This window comes from Diorhabda sublineata, chromosome 8 (genome assembly GCF_026230105.1).
Source record: "Diorhabda sublineata isolate icDioSubl1.1 chromosome 8, icDioSubl1.1, whole genome shotgun sequence".
NCBI classification, from domain to species: Eukaryota; Metazoa; Arthropoda; class Insecta; order Coleoptera; family Chrysomelidae; genus Diorhabda; species Diorhabda sublineata.
In genome coordinates, this window is record NC_079481.1 from 11,024,492 (window position 1) to 11,044,201 (window position 19,710).

Consider the following 19,710-nt stretch of genomic DNA (forward strand, 5'->3'; position numbering starts at 1 on the left):
TCTAGGGTGCACCAACAAAATCCTGTGTTCACTCATTCGTAGGGGCGACCATGTTCACGGAAGAAGAGGCTTAACAGCTGATAGATATGTCGAGAAAATTGTACCAATTCGTTTGGTATCTTTCGTCGATTACATTGGAGACGAATTTACCTTTATGGATGACAATGTAAGGCCACGCATCATCAGAATCGTGCCAGATCACATTACAGAAGTCGATGGAGTGGCCAGCATATAGTCTTGATCTAAATCTAACGGAACATTTATGGGATAAGCCGAAAAAAGTATCGATCAGACTTGGACATGGTGGAAACGTTCTCATTGTGATATCTGGACACCTAGCAGCGTTAGAAGAGGCGGTCTTTATTTTATTGGTAGTCTTTCTATTGAACTCCTATTAATGTGTTAAGAAATCATCTAGATTAATTGATTCTTCGATAAACCACTGGAACGGAAAGAAAGATGATTCTCCACTTTATCTTCAAGATAACTTGAGTTTTCAAATGAATTCTAGGTGGATAACACTAATATCGTTTTTGTTATAATGATAAATGATTACTTGTGAACGATATTGTTTTGTTATTGATCGTTTTCCTTTTGAATTTACACATTCCTGTGCCTAACTCTGTTAACGGTGGCGGGCGTAAACTCCTTCGTTGATTTCAAAGTCTCTGTTTTGTTTCGAACATCTACTTCGTGTTTACCTTTAGTTCTTTTCGTTGAATAGAGTAAATACATTAATAAATCTGTCACAGCTCATCGACGAGGAAAGTATTTTATCCAATGTTTACAGAGTCTAGTTTCTTGGTAATGCTGCTAAATCTACTGAACTGTTGAAATAGTCATGCTGAGACTGATTGCAAGAGTTTACCGATCTTTAATTCGCTCTTTTTATCGATGTGTCCTTGCCTGCTACAAATTTAATCGTTCGATATCATAATTTATGATAGAATCAACATTTTGTAGTAGATAAACTGCCCCGATTCAATTTTTAAATCTATTTTGGAAATTCCGAGCAATCTATTCGAAAATATATGTAAAGACAAGTGAATAAAATAAATCGAGCTCAAGAAATCCGCAGGAGAACCATTTCCTTGCACCACTTTTAAAAATTTACATCAGTACGTGTCTCCGAACTTCGGCGGTGTTTGCCAAATATTTAAACTTTCCAGTTTGGTGGTTAACTAGAACGGAACATTTTGTGGATTATGTCGGCCGTAAAACGTAATTTATAATACTGTTCAGTTTTGAATTTTTATTTTTACGAAATATAATTAAAATTCCGTAGCAGGTATAAAACTTTAAAACGACATATTTCGTTGATTTTTTATAACCTCAAACTTATTTGCATTGACTTAATATACCCTAATCAACAGTGGTTTTTGTTGCCGTTAACTGACGGACATTTATTTACATACACAGATTATTCGACTTGCCTCTAACTTCCATAGACTGTGCAATTTTATTGTCTTCATTCTCCAATGGTATAAAGATCGCCATATTTCTATTTGTTTAAAGAAATTTATGAATCAAATGAATCTCACCAAGCCACGCCACTGTTTATCGCATACTTTTTGGCTGGAATATTCCAAAGTAATTGTGTACATACGCCTCCCGACAGTTTCGGCCAATAGAAACGCATTTATGTTTACGATTCGATGTTTTTATTGGTAAACAGTGGAGATGATGAGTCCACGTGGACTGACGGTTTGTTAGATGTTTACCGAATTTCATACCGGGAGTATGAAATCATTTTTCATTTCTTAATTTGGTAATAGTGCCTCCCTCGGACGCATTGCTCAAGGATTTTACTGAAACGTTGAAGGACACAACGAAAAAAAAAATCAGTTTTGTACCTGTATGTGGTTTATTAGAAATCTTGAAAATCTAGTTGTGAAAACTGTTCCATACGGAAAATTGAACGAATATGTTTAAATTGAACTATATACGTGATAAATGAAACGAATTTGGCTTCTATATTGTCAAAACCAAATTTATTTCCACTGGAATGGAAAATCTAACAACACAATATTTGAATATTCAACATTGTTTCAGAAAATATAGTTAATTTGTATAAAATTTTTCTGTGTTTTGAATTAAATGAATCTCACTGAACGACGCCACTGCTTATCACAGACAATTGTCTTCTGCAATTGATACAATGAAAGAAATCAGTTATGTACCTAACTGTATGATTAATTCATTAAAGATTTCGATTATTAAATATTCCATCTTGGTTCTAGAATCATCTAGATTGATTCTTCGATAAACAACTGGAACGGAGAGAAAGATGATTTTCCACTCTATCTACGTGATAACTTGAGTTTTCAAATGAATTAATTAACGGACATTTTTTACATACATAGATTGCCTCTAACTTCCATAGAAAAAACAAAACATGGTATCAATAATAGATTATCTAAATAATCTTGTTGCCATCGAACGATCCTTAAAGATTCGGTTATCCAATAATTTGCTGTGTTTGTATATATCTTAATTATCACTACAATGTTCAATTTCATTGTCTTCATTCGCCCATGGACAAAATAACGCCATATTTCTATTTATTTGAAGAAATTTATGAATTAGATGAATCTCACCAAGCCATACATTTTCTGCAAATGTAATTAAAACAATCTCCTTCCTTGTCCAATGCTTTTAAAAATTGCTCTATCATGCCTTAGCTTAATATGTAATGGTGGAAATGTGAAATCTCTACTAACCAACGGCTCTACTGTCCCAAATGAGCATTTTGTGTATCCACTTCGCTGGCCAAATATAAAATTAACAATTTTTGATTCCATACAGATCGGTCATTGATTCTTAGAGTATTTAAATTTCTTTAAAACTAATTTTATATTTGAAAATATGTATTCTCTGATCCCATGTCTAAAAGCCGCATCGGGATATTAATATAATTCTTCCAATATCAATTGCAGATTATAAAAACTGGTTCGAAACCCTCGCCGACAACTTTGTTTGATCTACCATAGGCGTAGATACCTCATTTTCTAAACTTATTATTTTTATAAATACTTTTAAAAATATTTATCTTATGCTTTAAAAGGCACTCGAATCATTATAAATTGGACAGCATTATACATCGTTATTCAGACAGATGCACTTAATTGTAGTCCTACTTGGAACTTGGACAAAAATCATTATTATACCCTAGTTAACTTGCTACAACTGAATATTATATTATAAAACGTAAATGACGAGTAACATATACCGGCCTGTAAGCGAGTTTGGTTTAAACAGGATACCAGACGTCAGCTGAGCCCTTTTTGTACCCCATTCGTTTTTTTTTCTGGAAAACGAAATTTCAAACAACAAACAAAGAAGAAAATAAATTCTTTGATAGGTTGTAGAGAGAGTGAAACCATACTCATCTTCTTTGATAACATGTTTTTCCAAAGCTATTGGTGGTCTGCTGCTAGAATTTTCTTCACGAAGAAATTGTGTACATAAGGTTTCGACCAATAGAACTGCATTTATGTTTACGATTCGATATTTCTATTGATAAACAGTGGAGATGATGAGTCCACGTGGACTGACGGTTTTTTTCCTTAATTTGGTAAGAGTGTCTCCCTCGGACGCATTGCTCAAGAATTTTACTTAATAGTTGAAGAATACAATGAAAAAAAATCAGTTTTGTATCTGTATGTTCTTTATTTTAAACTGTATTTGGTTCTTTTCCAGACGGAAATCGGAATTGGAAATGTAACAACATATTCAACATTGTTAGAGGAAAATATAGTTAATTTGTATCAGTTTTTGTTTGTTTTGAACTAAAGAACAAATAGATTTCAGTCCGAATTAATAAATTGATTCCTTTCGATTAAACACTGTAATTAAATTAGTTCTGGAGCACGAGAAACTCCAATAGGGGGAGTTTTAGAACGAACAGGGGTTGAATAGTAGCATATGCCGATGATTGCAATGAGAAAAATTTAAAATCTGAAATTGGAATTAACTTAATGTAGGAAGTTTGCAGTAAAACAAAATCAATAAATGCTCGAAAACATTGTAAGGATGATGAATATGAATTTGCGAGATTAAAAGTTTATGAGTATATATCAAGCGACTTTACGCGCTTTAAACCCAAGTTTTGAGATCGTGATAGAAAACTGAAGATGCCATGAGAAAAGTGCGAGCAAAACTATCAGAGGAGCAACTAAAAAGCGATCTGTAAGGATCTTCTTGGCCCCACCAAACTTTTTTCTATTCCCGAGAAAAATAGACGCTCAGGGGGGAAAATCACGGGTCGATAGAAGCGATCCAACAGCCCGTAACGGATGAGCTGATCAGCGTGCCAGAAGGCGCAGGAAAACTAGTTGGCAACAGTGTGTAGTTGCGGAAGAGTATTATATTGAGAAATTCTTGTTGTTTATACTATGTACAAGAATAAATATCTTAAAAAATAAATGATTCCTACTATTTTTAGAACAAATTCTGTATAATACAAAAAGTTGGCGAGACCGATAGCCCAAAAAAACTGATAAAATTGACCAATGAGATTATTCCGATATAGCAACAGCAATTTTCGACGAGAAAAGAAAATTTTTTTGGAGACCGCTTCAGTTCTTTTAATCGAGTTTTTCTTCTTCTGCATTGTAGAATCCGTAACACTTTTCCCAGCGATGTTCTAAAGTCTGGAAACAGAAAATAATTCTAAAAGGCTAAAACTGGCGAATAGGGAGGATGAAGTAGCGATTCAAACTTTAATTAATTAGTTTTGGCCATTGCGATAGCAGATTTGTGAGTTGGTGCATAGTCTTGATGAAACAACACTTTCTTCTTAGCTGTTTATACATGATTTCTTCGCTCAAATATTGAATAATACTCGCCGTCGATGGTTTTTCCTTTTTCAAGATAATCAATGAAAATTATTCCATAACACATCCTACAGATGTAACGATCTTTGCCTTCTTTGGATCCGGATATCCTTTTCCAGTACATTGTTTTGTACATTGTCAAACACTCGATGGAAACATCTTCATTTTTTCCATATATTCTTAATCGTCACCGCATTTGGTCAACCACTGCTATGCTAGTCTTCGCAGATCGTACGGTCTCGTCTAAACTTTGCCACCCAATATTTTACTGGACCAATATTATCCAGGGTAAAATCAAGTTCTCTTTTTTATTGTTTGGGCTAACTCCTTTCAAATAATGTTTACAAATTCACTGAAAATGTTGCCAAAGAAATAGCAAACAACGTGGCATCTTGAAATATATGCCAACTACCGCCATCTCTAGGTCATTCCAGGTACTTTTGGGATCATCTTGGTCTTTTTGGAAGATTGATTGTGAGAAAAACCTTCGCAGTAGGCTAAAGAACAAAAATTATATGAAAAATAGAAGAGAGTTTCATATAGTGATGAGTCAAAGATTGAGGTTTTTGGATCTAAGTGTTTGTGCGCAGATCAAAGGAAGGAGACCTGATAAAAATTAAAGGTATTTGAAAAAAGAAGTCAAAAATTGTGCACCGAAATAATAAAAGCAAAGAGGGTTCATCGATGATAATATAAATATCAAAATCTATGATATTTTTTTTATTTGTTGTGTATCACGCAAACTAGAGGGTGGGCAAAAACTTTGATATCACCATGTTCGATTGCTATTGAATCCTTTAACGTACATATCATGAAATATTGTGCGAAAGAATTATAATATATAGAAACATTTCGAGGAATACCAAAACAAAATATCTCAAGCAAACAAATGACAAAACCAGAATTTAATAAACGAAAATATCTGGAATGTAATAAACTGAATTATTCGTGATGTTTCGCAGACTGTGTATGAGAAGCACATGGAAATTTTGTGGTTACATTCACAAAACACGGTTTACAGACTAACGAACGGTTGAATCCCAGAAGGTTCGATGTTGTATCATTAGTCCAGGGTATGGAAGTTAAAATTCGTATTGACATTCAACTAATAGTACAGGAGCTGTTAATAATGCCGTGTTAAATCAAGGCCAAGGATAAAACAGTGCACTCATTATGTATTTTGAATCACTGAATCCAAATATACCCTGCGTTTTTGCGAAAAACAGGTAAATTTTGTTTAAATCGCAATTCTTTGAACAAATTATGAACAAACGGTTTTTTCTGAATTTTTCTGAACAACAACTGAAAAGGAGAATCGAAAATATCAAAAACTAGACTATAAGTGGGTATTTAAACAAATTAACCAACGATAAGTCTATGACTAAAAAATAATGAGACCCATCATCTAAAATCCTCTAATCAAAGACCGAGATGGTAGCTGATCTAGAAATAATCAATATAAAACAAATAGATTTGCAGAACATTAGCACACTTTTTTACAGCTACCTAAGGAGAAAAACGACTCGAACAATCAATACAAAATCACTTATACCACCCCAAAGGAAGTATCCACAATGATTAAAGTGAATATTAACCCGAATAAATCTCCTGGCTTTTATTTAATCTCAGAGGAAATACTAAAACATTCACCAAAGAAAGCTGTGATCAAATTAACGCCTATTTCGCTTTGAGTATGTACCTTGTGGAAAGTAGCTGAAGTCATGATGATTCCCAAACCAGGAAAACCTTCAAACGTAGTATCTTCTGACCAATATCACTATTACCAATGATATCAAAGTTATTCGAGGAAATAGTACTGAGAAGATTGAGCCTTATACTTGAAGAAAGATAACTAAGGGATTTAGGGCAAACCACTCCATCATAGACCAAGTACACAGGATAAGCGATGTCAAAGAAAAATCACTAGAAAAGAAAAAGTCTGTTCCTTTATTTTCTTAGACGTAGCTGAGGCATTTGACAAAGTTTGGTATGAAGGTTTCAAATATGAACTTAATAAACTTTTTCCTCACCAAAAACGATTACAGACCTATATACGAGTCTGGCTATTAAATAACAAGACTAGTTTATAAAAAAGGGTTTAATTATAAACATTTTTCTCATTAATCGAAGCTGGAAGTCTTCTTTGGTGAAGGGATTTAGGAGTTATGCCGTTTTTTTTTGCTTTACCGCTTTCATTGACTCAAATCGGGTCTCTTTCGAAGCAGATCTTCTTCTAACTTTTCAAGGAAATATGAACAGACCCGTTGACTCAAAAGCTTTTGGTCAGGAGTCAGATGTGTTATTCCTCGTGTGAAATTTTTCTAATCGTTTATTTAACGGCTTTTACAGCTTTGACAATCATCCGGATGCTCATTCGACGATCTGCATGCACGATTTGGTTGATTTTGGTCACTGTTCTCGGAGTTGAAACAGTCACAAAGAGACCTGGGCGGTGGTCATCTTCAGTGATCTCTCGGCCTTCACTAAACCGCTTACACAACTCAAAAACAGGCGCACGAGATAGGCCTCTTGCAATAATTTATAATACTTAGTTGGAGTTTTTTTCAATTCAACGAGAAGTTAATATGTTTTTCGACACATAGTTTTCGGTTGGAGAAAAAAACAAACCGCTACTGTAAAAATACTATAATAGTGACGGAAACGTGCCTAGGGCGCCCTCTAGGTGCGCAGTCTCGTTATTCAATAGCCAGACCTCGTAAAAGAGCGAACTTTCAGAATAAAGCAAGACGATGCTTACTCAGACTTAAAAGACACCAGTGATATCAATGAAGTTTGCGGAGGACACGAAGAAGCAACCATCAACCTTCAGATATCAATTGATCTATTAAAAAAAATGAGGGATAAGTTAATTTCACAAATGAAAAGTATCAGTACGAATAAACTATATGAACAGGTACCATATGCTGATACAGCAAAATATCTGGGGCTAACACTAGATGCGAATTTACGCTGGAAACTTCACCTAAAAAAATCAGAAAAGCTAGATATGAGATACAAGAAAATGTATTGGTTGCTATGAAGACAATCCATAAATTTATAATAAAGTACTTGCATATGAACAAATCATGGAACCTGGAAGTTGAATTATGGGGATGTGCTAGCGAAAGCAACACCCAAATAATCCAAAGAGTTTAAAATTAAACGCTAAGGAGCATCGTTGATGCACCCTGGTACTTTCGTAATAGCGATCTTCATCGAGACCTGAAGATAGACACATTGAGGCAGTTATCCACACAAAATTCGCGAACAGCAGCTCTTGAAACTCCTCGACAACATTAACCTAGAGAGAAGACTGAAGAGAACAAAGCCTTTAAAGCTAGTTATAAATTCTTAGTGTAGACAATAATAATTGAAGGAATTTCTACACTTAGTTTACAGACACTTATAATTCTCCAAGAAATGATAATTTTTGTCAAAATGTCTCTTTATGGCGAATGGTTTTTTTATCGAGTTACAATAAGAGTACGTTTGACTATTGAGTTTTTTGCACATTTTTAAGTTGGTAATATTTTCTCAATAGACGATTTTACAAATAATTGAAGGTTTGTGTAGTTTATTTTAACAAAACATGCGACCACTATTAAAACTTCACTGAATAAGCACCATACAAAGTATCCCTCGTCGGTAACGATGTAATTCTGATAATAAACCTGTACGAAAGTTGGGTAGATTAAGATTATGATCACGTATCCATAAATTTTCCCAAAGGACTGAAAATAATGTAAGCGCCCGAGACTTTTGAATTCACCAAGTGTATGTATGTGTATTATTAGCATAAAAGTTGGAAACATCATTACCTGAACGAGTTCTCCTAAAGCTCCTCCGCCAGCTGTGAAGTTCAGGAAACAGACAAAGGGTATTCGGATCTCCGAGGGTCGTTTTATCTCTATTTCGTAAGTAATGCCCACGTATCCGTAATAGGTCATGTTGCAAGCTGAAACAAGAATCATTATCAATATAATTAGTTCATGAAATATCATTTAGTTCATTTATTATTTAAGGTATTTCTGTCTCATATGTTAATAATATTGAAAAGAACAAAAACATTCATTGTATCGTCATTCCAACACTTCATACTCTCAATTTTTATGTTCTTTATTGTATTGTAGTGTGTTAATTTTATTTTTGAAATGTTGAAAGAGGTTGCTTCACTGATAATCTTCCAAAAAGACCAAGTTCTCTCAATATACTTTTCACTGATGAAATACGCAGACAGATCCTAAGATTTATTGATCTAAGCTGGACCAGTGAGTTGTCAATCATGATTATTGATCAATACTGTACATTTATCTTCAGTGGTCATGATGCTTAGGCCGGCCTGAACATGATTTCAGGCAGAGTTCTGGAAATGACTGGATCTAGAAATCAAATATCTCTATAGTAATGTCTGTTTCTAGTAAGAAATTAAAGAACTTGAAACCGCAAAAGAAGAAAAATTTCTTTGAATCCCATCGACATTGTGGACAAACTTTCTTTCCAGATGTTCGACAGAAAAGAGATGGAGTTGTGGAATAAGGGATTGGATATACTGAAAGTTCCATTCAGTATCTTCCTTAAGACGCTAGGAGCTTCGTCTAGGAGGCGTGCAGAACCTAATACACAAATTAAGCGATTTAAAATTTTAAAATTGGTATGAGTTTCAAAGAAACATATTCAGGATCACTGATTCAAAATTTAAGAAGAAGATGTATGTTTTGAGTAAGATATTGGAGAAGTTGGAACCGCAAACAAAGAAAATTTCTTTGAAGTCAATCAACATTGTAGAAAAACTTTCTTCCCAGACATTTAACAGAAAAAAAAATTGAGTTGTTGAATAGGGGTTTGGGTTTTATTGTTACTCGAAATGGTGATTTTGAGGAATTGATTGGATATATTGAAAGTTCCATTCAGTATCTTCCTCAAGACGCTAAGAACTTTGTCCAGGAGTCGTGCAGAAGTCAAATCTTAAAAAATGTAATGTCAATTGTATGATTACTTTTGCCTAGATTAGAGGTCAGCGATTTCTTAGTCAAGAGAGCCAAAAATTACAATTCACAAAAGTTCAAAGTTTTGAAAGAGCCTCAAAATTTTTTGTTGCCAATACTCGCATTGTACTCGCATATATAAAGTTTTTGGTAAAAAAATTGAAGTCTATTTATTGATGAAAAATAGTAAACCAAAACATTAACACGCGTAGTGCACGTGATCAGAACTGAAAACGCCAAATCCGAAAATCTAACAGTGCCGCACTTGAGAAATAATTTGCGGTTTCATATTGCAGATTAATACTATAAATTATAACTAATTATGCAGGATTATTATTAAAAAATTATACTCAGAGAGAGAGAAATGCTTTATTGTAAAAAATTGTACAATTTGATAACTAAATTAAGATACAAATGAAATAAAATTTCGATATATAGAAGAAAATCACAATGAGTACAAAATTTTAGGTTAAAATTAGTATATAAGTCCAGCAAGTCTAAAAATTGAATACTATTTTCAGAATAGAAGTTATTTATAGAGTAGAAGTCACTTTCCAGTAAATATGCCCTCGAATTATTGCAGAATGCGGGAAAAGTTGATTTCAATTGGTAAGTGATTGAGCATTTTTTTTTCATTGTAAAATATTGAGCACTTAACTAATTCTAAAGGTCGTGCTTCTCTCTGAAACTGGAGAAGCGTGCTTACGATTCAGACAAACGTCTGAACGTTTAGTCCGAGTAAATATCTAACAGCTCTCTTTTGTAGTTTGAAAACTCGTTCAAATTGAGTCGTACCACACGTACCCCAGAAGGAAAGGGCGTATCGAAGATGCGACAAGCCCCAAGAATTTTACGGATTTAACGACATCAATGGTGATGTTAATTAATAAAAAAGGCAGTAATGAGTATTTATATGATAAAACGTTGAGACAAATATTAGAATCGCACCATGATTTAACGGTGATTAGGTGAGATAAGGGCTGCTCCTAGAGAAACTACAGTGTGAAGGAGAAGTTTGAAATAAATACAAAGTGAACGACTAAAATATGGAACAGATCCATTTTCTTATTCCCGATCAGATGACATAAAAATTTACAGAAAACACTTAATACCTGGATAACAGCAAGTCTAAGGCATAGAAAAATAGACATGAATTTGCCTTAGTTTTTACCCCTGAATGCATTTAAATAGAAAAAACCGGGTGGTTATATTTAAAGAAATAGAGAAATTTGATATTTATGAAGATAAACTCTAAACACTTTTTATACACACCCTGTATAAAATGAAAAATTTTTCCACATAGTTTCAAATACGTCTGACCTTGCTTAAAGTAACCGATCAGAAACAACTTTCATATCTTTAAGGGTATCCTAGTAAAAAAATAATTTATATGGGTCTGCAACGATCAAATTTTTAACTTAATAATTCAAAAAGTATGCATTTTTTGAAAAAATTTTTTGGACAAAAATATACTAAAATTTCACGTAGATTTCAAAAATGTATTAATATACAGGGTGTTCTGATCAAAATAACAAAGTTACAGTCGACTTCCGGTAGAAATCATCTTTGAAAATTGTAGTTAAAAACGTAGAAATTTTGATGATTTTACTATAAGTATTTTGCCATATACAGAAACTCGTCGTGGAATACCCTGTTTATTATATCCAAAAATAACCTTAGCATTGAAAATTTCCTAATGGAAATCCTCATTTCCAGGATATATATGAACTCTTTTGAGGTCGCGATTAATTTGAGCATTTTGAAGCAGATTGAAACTTACGGAATCGTGTTATCAACGTTCGGTCTATAAAGAGAGAAACCGGGTGAAAATGAAGGACCCTTTGGCTGCCAAAGCCCGACAATTCGCTGCCGTTGTGTGTATATGTATCGGCTTGCGGTTTTGTTACAAGAAAATTACACGGACTTTGATGGTTTTCTTGGTTTTGTTATCGAAAGGATCGATAATTGAAATTGGTGGAACAGAAGGGGCCGCTTGCGGTTATACGATTAATTGGATCTGTTGAAATACAAGCAAAAATCAATTTAGAGAAATATAAACCACCACTCTAAATTCTACAATTAGTTTATGGTTCACACGAAATTTTTGTGACGTAATTTTTGAAAATTGAATCATTTGTTGAAGTCGATCGAATATTTCCGGTAGTTCTAGATATTTTCAGTCCATACTAGCTTAATGCGACCAAATGGACAGCTAAAAACGATTTTTAAGCATCAAATCCTCACTATTACTTTAGTAATTTTGGTTTAAATTAGGTTAATATCTCGGAAAATCGACATATCCAAATAAATCGCTTTTTTTTACATTTTTGTAAATATGTCGTTTTCTATGAGATTTACGCTATTTGTATTTCTTATCAATATTGTAGAAAATTCAATTTTCTACAACTTTTGTGAGTAACATTTTTTTATAAATTGAACTGTTTTCGAGATAGAGGGCGCAAAGCGCGCGGTCAACTGGTAGTCCTGATCAAAAACTCTTAATATTGAGGTTAGGTTTTAAATTAAGTGTCAATTTATTTAATAACACTACGGAATGAAAAAATTCTTAAATTGTGTTATAATTCTAATCTAACTGATTCTAATGACTTTCTTTTATAAATAAAGAAGAAAAGAAATACATATTTAATTAATGTTTCAATTAAAAGTGTCATTTTATAGCTTTATTATTGTCAAAATTAATAAAGCTCGAAAACAAGTTCTAATTCCAATTCTGTTCTTCTTTTTCTTCTTCATTTTCTTTTTCTTCTTCTTCATTATCGTCGTTGTTGTCGCTCAGCTATAGAACTTCTTCTGCATTATCGTCTTCAACGATATTTGTCTTCAAGTCATTCATGATTTCTGGTTCAAAGGTTCTATTATCATTAATATCGATCTGATATGGTACAGTATTGAGACTAGCTTATCTGCATATCATTGAGTCATGAAAATCATGAATGGTTCCAGGAATTCGTTACTCAGTGTCCAACCATATTTCTGGTGTTCCAAATCATGTCCTAACCAAGTTGAAATTTGTTAATAAATGCGATTGAAATGTTGGTGAGCTGCTCCACTAGTTGGTGGAATATTTGATAACTGCGCAGATTCGACCGTTGATAAAGTTTGATTTCTACTATCAAATAATCTCTGAACCGGACAGTTTTCTTCTTCAAATGCTGCATCAAGTTTATCTAAATTAGGCAGTTTCATAAAATTTCTTGTTTATGAGATAATTCAAATATTATAACTACTGCTATTAGAATTATTAGAGAAAAAGATAGAATTTGATCTAAAAGTTGATAAAAAGTGATAATTATATATTTAGCAATGAATTATGACCTCAATATTAAGAGTTTTTGATTGGGACTACCAGTTGACCGCGCGGTTTGCGCCCTGTATCACGAAAACAGTTCAATGTGTAAAAAAATATTACTTACAAAAGTTGTAAAGAATCAAATTTCCTACAATATTCATAATTAACAGAAATAGCGTAAAACTAATAGAAAACGAGATATTTACAAAAATATAAAAAAAATCGATTTTTGTGGCATTTGACTTTAAAACTTGCGATGTGAATTTTGAGAATAGTTTAAGGATGCCAAAATACAAATTTTTACTTGGTAATATACTGGGTATGTCTATTTTTTGAAGTCAATCCCCTAAAATGACGACTATATTAGAAAGATTAAATAAAATTTGCTCATTAACTGTGTCTTCTTCAATTTCCTATATTTTCCTTGCTGCCATGACTGCTCTAAACTTTTGATTCTCATAATGTCTTAGTAAATCAATCTCTTCGTATCGTATTAAATTACATGTTTAAATTGAGCGTAGTAATTTTAAAATTTGAAAACAGTCATCTTCTTTGATACAAATATATCTAAAAACTTGAAGATTCTCAAAAAATAGTGTGGTAAAACACCGTTGATATTTGAATATTATTTGATATAATAGTCCAGTCAATATAGACATTTAAAATAAGAAAAAATCCCGGAAAGATAAATATTGGTGAAGAGCTGAGATTTACCATAACAAATAAAGTTTTAAGAATCCTTATCGATGATATACCTTCATCATGATTATCAAAATAAGAATAAAATCAAAATAGAACTTAGTTCTAATGAGAAAAATTGATTTCTCCTTAGTCTTACATCTCAAATATATAGCAGTAATCAATTGAATCACTTGTAGTTTTATTAGAATTTGCGAAATAGAGCTACTGTGTACATACGGCAGACATCTCATTATTTAGAAAAAAGACTAAGAGGACATAAATTTGAAACTTTTGTTTCGGTTTCGGTTAAGTTGATAGGTATGTGATTAATAATATATAAAATAATATCATAGATGTTCTCACTTTGTAAAACCATAAGCGGATTGCAACCCATCATTAAAAATTGTACAGGGATGTACTTAATATAACAAGCGAATGAAATTTCAGTAAAACTAAATACAAATATAAATTTACTGTTTCAAAGGTTTATTTGTAACTAAACTAGAGTTGAAGTTACAGCACTTTTTATTAAAAGAAAGAAATGATATTTAGCAGTAAAAGTTGTTGAAATAATTTTCCTTTTTTTTATTGATTTTGTGCTTTAATATACAAAGTGTTCGGGACTTGATACAAAAAATTCCAGACTGATATAGATTTTTCAATCGATTTTTTAACAAAAAGGTACTCTTTGTTGAACTCGATAAAATTTATGGTTTGGTAGATATGTAGACTTTTAGATCGTCATACATACAAGGAAACCGTTCTCCATAAAGAAACATTCTGGAAAAAATTATCATAAATTGTGATTATTAACTGAAAATATGTACTAAAGCACATCAAACATTTCTTAGAGTACTAATGGACAAATAAATAAATATTCGTACTACATACTATCGAAAATGCCAAATTACTGGCACAAAACTTAATTAATTAATTAATAATTTGTTAATGTCAGTTTACTGTCAATATTTTCAAAACCTGTCATCAATAATTATCACATCGTATTTAAAGTTTCAATATAGTAAAATTCACTTTTACATGCATTTGATGTATGATTTGGCTTCTGGTAACTCGTCAGAAGCCAGAATGTTGTATACTGAACGCTTTCCGGCTATAATTATACTCAATTGTGGAACTTTCATCAGAGTTGATCGCAGCTTACGTGAAACAGGATTGTCTACATAAATTAAGTAAACTAGTTTCAATTACTTTTCTTAAAATGATATTTTAGAAAGTGTTTCACCAAAAAAAGAGAAGAGAGTCAAAACTAACTATACAAACACCAGCTTTAACGTAAAATGGGTTAGATGCAATTGTTATTGATGCAGGATCCAGAAAGTGTTTGCTCTTGATGATATATATGTTGGAAAATTATTATTTACTGAAGAATCTGGTTTCACACGATTAATTCCCATAATTTACGTATAATTACAAATAAAGTTTTAAAAATCCCCATCGATTTTATTTGTAGTTATTCGTGATCAAAAGTCGAATTTTATCGTAAGAAACTTCAAACAAAAGTTGTTGATCTTAATATTTCCTACAAAAATAGTTTCTATGATTTTTTTGTAAGAGTATCAATTCCTGAGATATCGCGATTCTAATAGTCACATTATACATGATATGCACATATAAGTCACGTATATATATTATGAAGTTTGTAGTTTCCCCTGTAGACCTACTCCACTAACTGTAATGACAATTTAACAATTTAAGGGAACAGTACCCGTCAATTTCTAAATATTACTTTATTATTGATATTGATCAATATTATTTTGATTTCTACAGATATTTCAATTAGATTCATACTCTTGAAAGTCTACTTTAACAGAAATGTCTTCTTTCGTATTTTATTCTTCCTCTTTCACCTGCTGGATGTTCATTAATTATTCAAAAGTGGCCGAGTCATTGATCTCTTCATTAAATTCACAGGAATCTACCTTTATTGTACTCAACTGGACTTTTGAGCTAGACTCACCTTGTCAATTGGTACACGCTGGAGAAAACATCAACTCGACTTTTCTACAGCCACATTTGGAACTACAACCTTTTCTGCAATTGCAAAAAAAATATTGTTGAGGAGTTTTTCTGGGACAGGCCCAGATTATTATTACAATCTAATTTCCAGCCCAAGTCTTCTGGGTTCAGTTTATTGCCTGGCCATGTTCAAACTTCATGGTTTACTCGATACAAGTGTTAATGTTAATGTGAAATCAATTTCTGTAAATACTTCAGCGCAATCAGTAAAATCTCTTTTTTTTTCGATTAATTTCCATACAGATGTTTTGCCTTTTTTGTACATTGTTGATGAAGTGTCGAAGCCGGGTACCGCATGTAAAAATAAAATATAGTTTTGGTATTTGGAATAAGCAGATAAACTATTTAGAAAATATATTTTTGTTCGCTGTTGAGCCCTTCCAAGTTTAAGAAAATGAATAATTTCATTCGTCGGAGTCATTGCAGTACGTAGTACTAATAAATCAACATCTTCACTAACTTCAATTGTTGTGTTTATTGCATTAAATTCTTCTGTTGCTGTCCCAATTATAAGAACAACTGTGTCATTTTCAGTTTGTTTCACTGCAATAATCGCAGCTCTTAATTTTTTACATAACACGCGGGCAATAGAATAGCTAATGCTTCTCAAGACCACGTGGGTGAAGTGGATTCGGTTAGGGACTGACTAACTTTCAAATAAATGTTTTCAGAATAGTATAATACATATAAAAAGGACACAAATAGGTATTTATACTTATCTTAAGTGTCTGATATTGTAGAAAAATAAATTACTTCAATTTAGTAGTTTTAGATTATTTTATTTTTTTTCTTGCTTAATATTTTTCGTTTTCTTTCATCTTAATTATTTTTAGTGCTCACGGCCTCGTTTATACTAGCGGATCTTAACCTATGGGCCACGAAGCATATTTCTTGGGTCGCGCTGAGTCGAACCAAAAAAGTTAGTAATACACCAAATAATAAGTAGTACCAGCACCTCCTAGAAGAGTTATTCCCTAATACAATGTTTCGGTTTTGCCCCTCTTCGCGAATGGCCTTCCGGAAGTGACGTGCAATTCCTGTCCTGAAGCTTTCTCTTCTAGGAGGTGTTGGGAATACGCCCGCTATTGCTTTGCGTGCGCGCAGACTCAGTAAGCTCTCTGTCAAAAACTCGTTTCTGCGTATTGTGTTGTGAAACGTGTAATAACCATAGAGATATTACAGATAGAGTAGGCATGCTATAGGCGCCCATACAAGTGGGAGCGTCTGGCCGATAGAAAGAGAGAGAGAATAATTTATGTATTGCTGTCTCTGTCTAATGGCGCATGTGCGTTGATTAGATTTCGTGTACGCACTTTACCGTTGCCCGTTGAATCAGAGACACGCATGCGCAGTACGCAACAAAAGAAAGAGATAGAAATACATAAATGATTCTCTTTCTCTTTTCATTCGCGAGACGCTCTCACTTGTAGGCATGCCTACTCTATGGTAATATCTCTATGGTAATAACAGTGAAACGTGAATACAAGCATTTTAGAAACAAATTTTGTCTTATTATTAATAGTGGAGTGATCAAGCTGCAGTGCGTAATGTAAAATTGTAATCAACCTAATAATGGCAAAACGTGAATACAAGGAAGCATTTTTAGAATTAGGTTTTACTTGCATTTATGATCGAGGAGTAAACGAGCCGCAATGCGTGTTGTGCAGTGAAATATTAAGTAATGAATCGATGAAACCGAACAAACTTAAAAGACATTTTGATGCAAAACATAAAAATTTTTCCTTTGAGGGAAAAGATCGTACTTTTTTCGAAAGAAAAGAAGTCCATTTAAAAAGACAGCGTTTGGATGCACCAAGTAGTAATGGTTTTATAAATTCTGCCAAACAAGCTACACTTGCTTCTTTTTATGTGGCTTGGTATATTACAAGACAAAAGAAGCCCCATAATATTGTTGAAAAACTTATAAAACCTGCTGCCATTGACATGGCACGTATCATGTGCGGAGATGAAAGTTCAAAGAAATTACCAAAGATACCATTATCAAATGATACAATTCGTTTCATTTGATATTAAGAATCAACTTATTTCTGCAATAAAAATTGCTGGTTTATTTAGATTCAACTGGATGAAACGACAGGTGTAAGTAAAGATGCTCAACTCATGGTTTACGTGCGGTATCCAGGCTTAACAGATATACAGGAGGACATTTTATTTTGCAAACCAATGTCAACAACATCTAGAGGTGAAGATATTTTTCTTATGGTTGAATCGTTTTTTAAAGAAGAAGGATTAAATTGGAATCAGTGTTTCAGTATTTGCACCGACGGAGCAGTTGCCCAAAAGGGATTTTCGACAAGAGCAAAACAAATGAATCCACAAATTATATCGATTAATTGTTTGTTACATAGACAAAATCTTGCTTCAAAAAAATTATCACCCGAATTATGTATCGTCTTGGATGAAATTGTTGCGGTAGTCAATTTTATCAAATCAAGAGCTCTTAACTGTAGAATTTTTCGTTTGTGAATTTGGTGCAGAATACGAACATTTATTATATTATTCTGAAGTTAGATGGCTGTCCCGGGGCAAAGTTGTTCAAAGAGTATTATCATTGCGGACAGAAGTCGAATTTTTTTTTAAGAGAAAAGAAACACCCATTAGCATCTAAATTCTCCGAGTTAAAGTTGATTACTCAAGTTACTCATTTGTCAGATATTTTATTTGAAATAAATAATCTAAATATGTCTGTACAAGGACGTAATCATATTATTATTGAATTAACTGAAAAAATTACATGTTTTAAAAATAAATTCAAGATATGGAGAAACAAGATTGAAGTAAAGAAACTTGCTTCATTCCCGACTCTTAATTTTCTTGTTGCAAACAATATTGATATCACAGATGTTGAAATTATTATTAATCATTTAGATAAACTAATAGCAGAATTTGATCGATATTTCCCTGCAGACGATGTTTTCAAATATAATTGGGTTCGAATGCCATTTAATTTTGATGTAACTGATTCGCATGAGGAATTTGTTAATATTAATCAACTTCATGAAAAATTAATAGAGATACAAAGTGACCAAGCACTTCGATACAATTTCTACAAAAATAGTGAATCTTTATGTGCTTTCTGGTTAAAATTAAAAACCGAAAAGCCAATAATTGTTAAAGAAACCCTAAAAGTATTATTGCTCTTTTCAACAACATATATGTGTGAGGCTGGTTTTTCGGCTCTGTGTATAATCAAAAACAATTGCCGGAACAAGTTAAATCCTGAAATAGATATAAGGTGCTCCTTGACAAGCATTCAACCGAGCTTAGATCTTTCAAAATGTTTTCAAGCACAAGGTTCTCATTAAAACTGTATGACTTGCATTTAAAATTTAAAAGACTTAACATCTGAATTGATATTTCTTTTTTTTAGGAATAATTAAATGTCAATTATTTTCAAAAAGTTATAAATAGATTTTCAATTGGTCAATAAAAATTATTAAAAACACTTGATTGATTAATTAAATTTTCCTTGGATCGAAATAGCTATTTTCCTAACAAGTGCGGGAAATGATACTTTTCCGCACGCGACGGCAGTTGTCCCGACCTCCGCTCCGCGTCGTTCGGGCAAGGGGTCAAGTGCGGGAAAGACACTTTACGCATGAGTTAGGAACATTATTTTTTCTACGACCGTATATACAAAAAAATATACCAACCCATTTTTCTAAAATTATTTTATTCCAAAAAACATAATAATACACAAAACTTTAACTAAAAACTACTAATTATTTTAAATATTAATATTGAAAACACAATTTGTTGTATTCTGTAGACTAGTAAGAATTGCCGGTCCAGTGGAGTTATTTGGTTTCAACTGGAAGATAGATGAGGATGGCATCGGCTG

The 19,710-nt window shown here is 32.7% G+C and overlaps 1 protein-coding gene across 1 annotated transcript in view; it reads right to left on the reverse strand.

Moving 5' to 3' along the window:
- Positions 1–19,710, reverse strand: part of LOC130448080 (uncharacterized) — a 167,237-nt gene that overhangs the window by 65,770 nt on the left and 81,757 nt on the right. Inside the window, exon 3 of the mRNA XM_056785270.1 lies at positions 8,654–8,790. Coding sequence (XP_056641248.1) covers positions 8,654–8,790 — 137 coding nt within the window. The remainder of the gene's footprint in view (positions 1–8,653; positions 8,791–19,710) is intronic.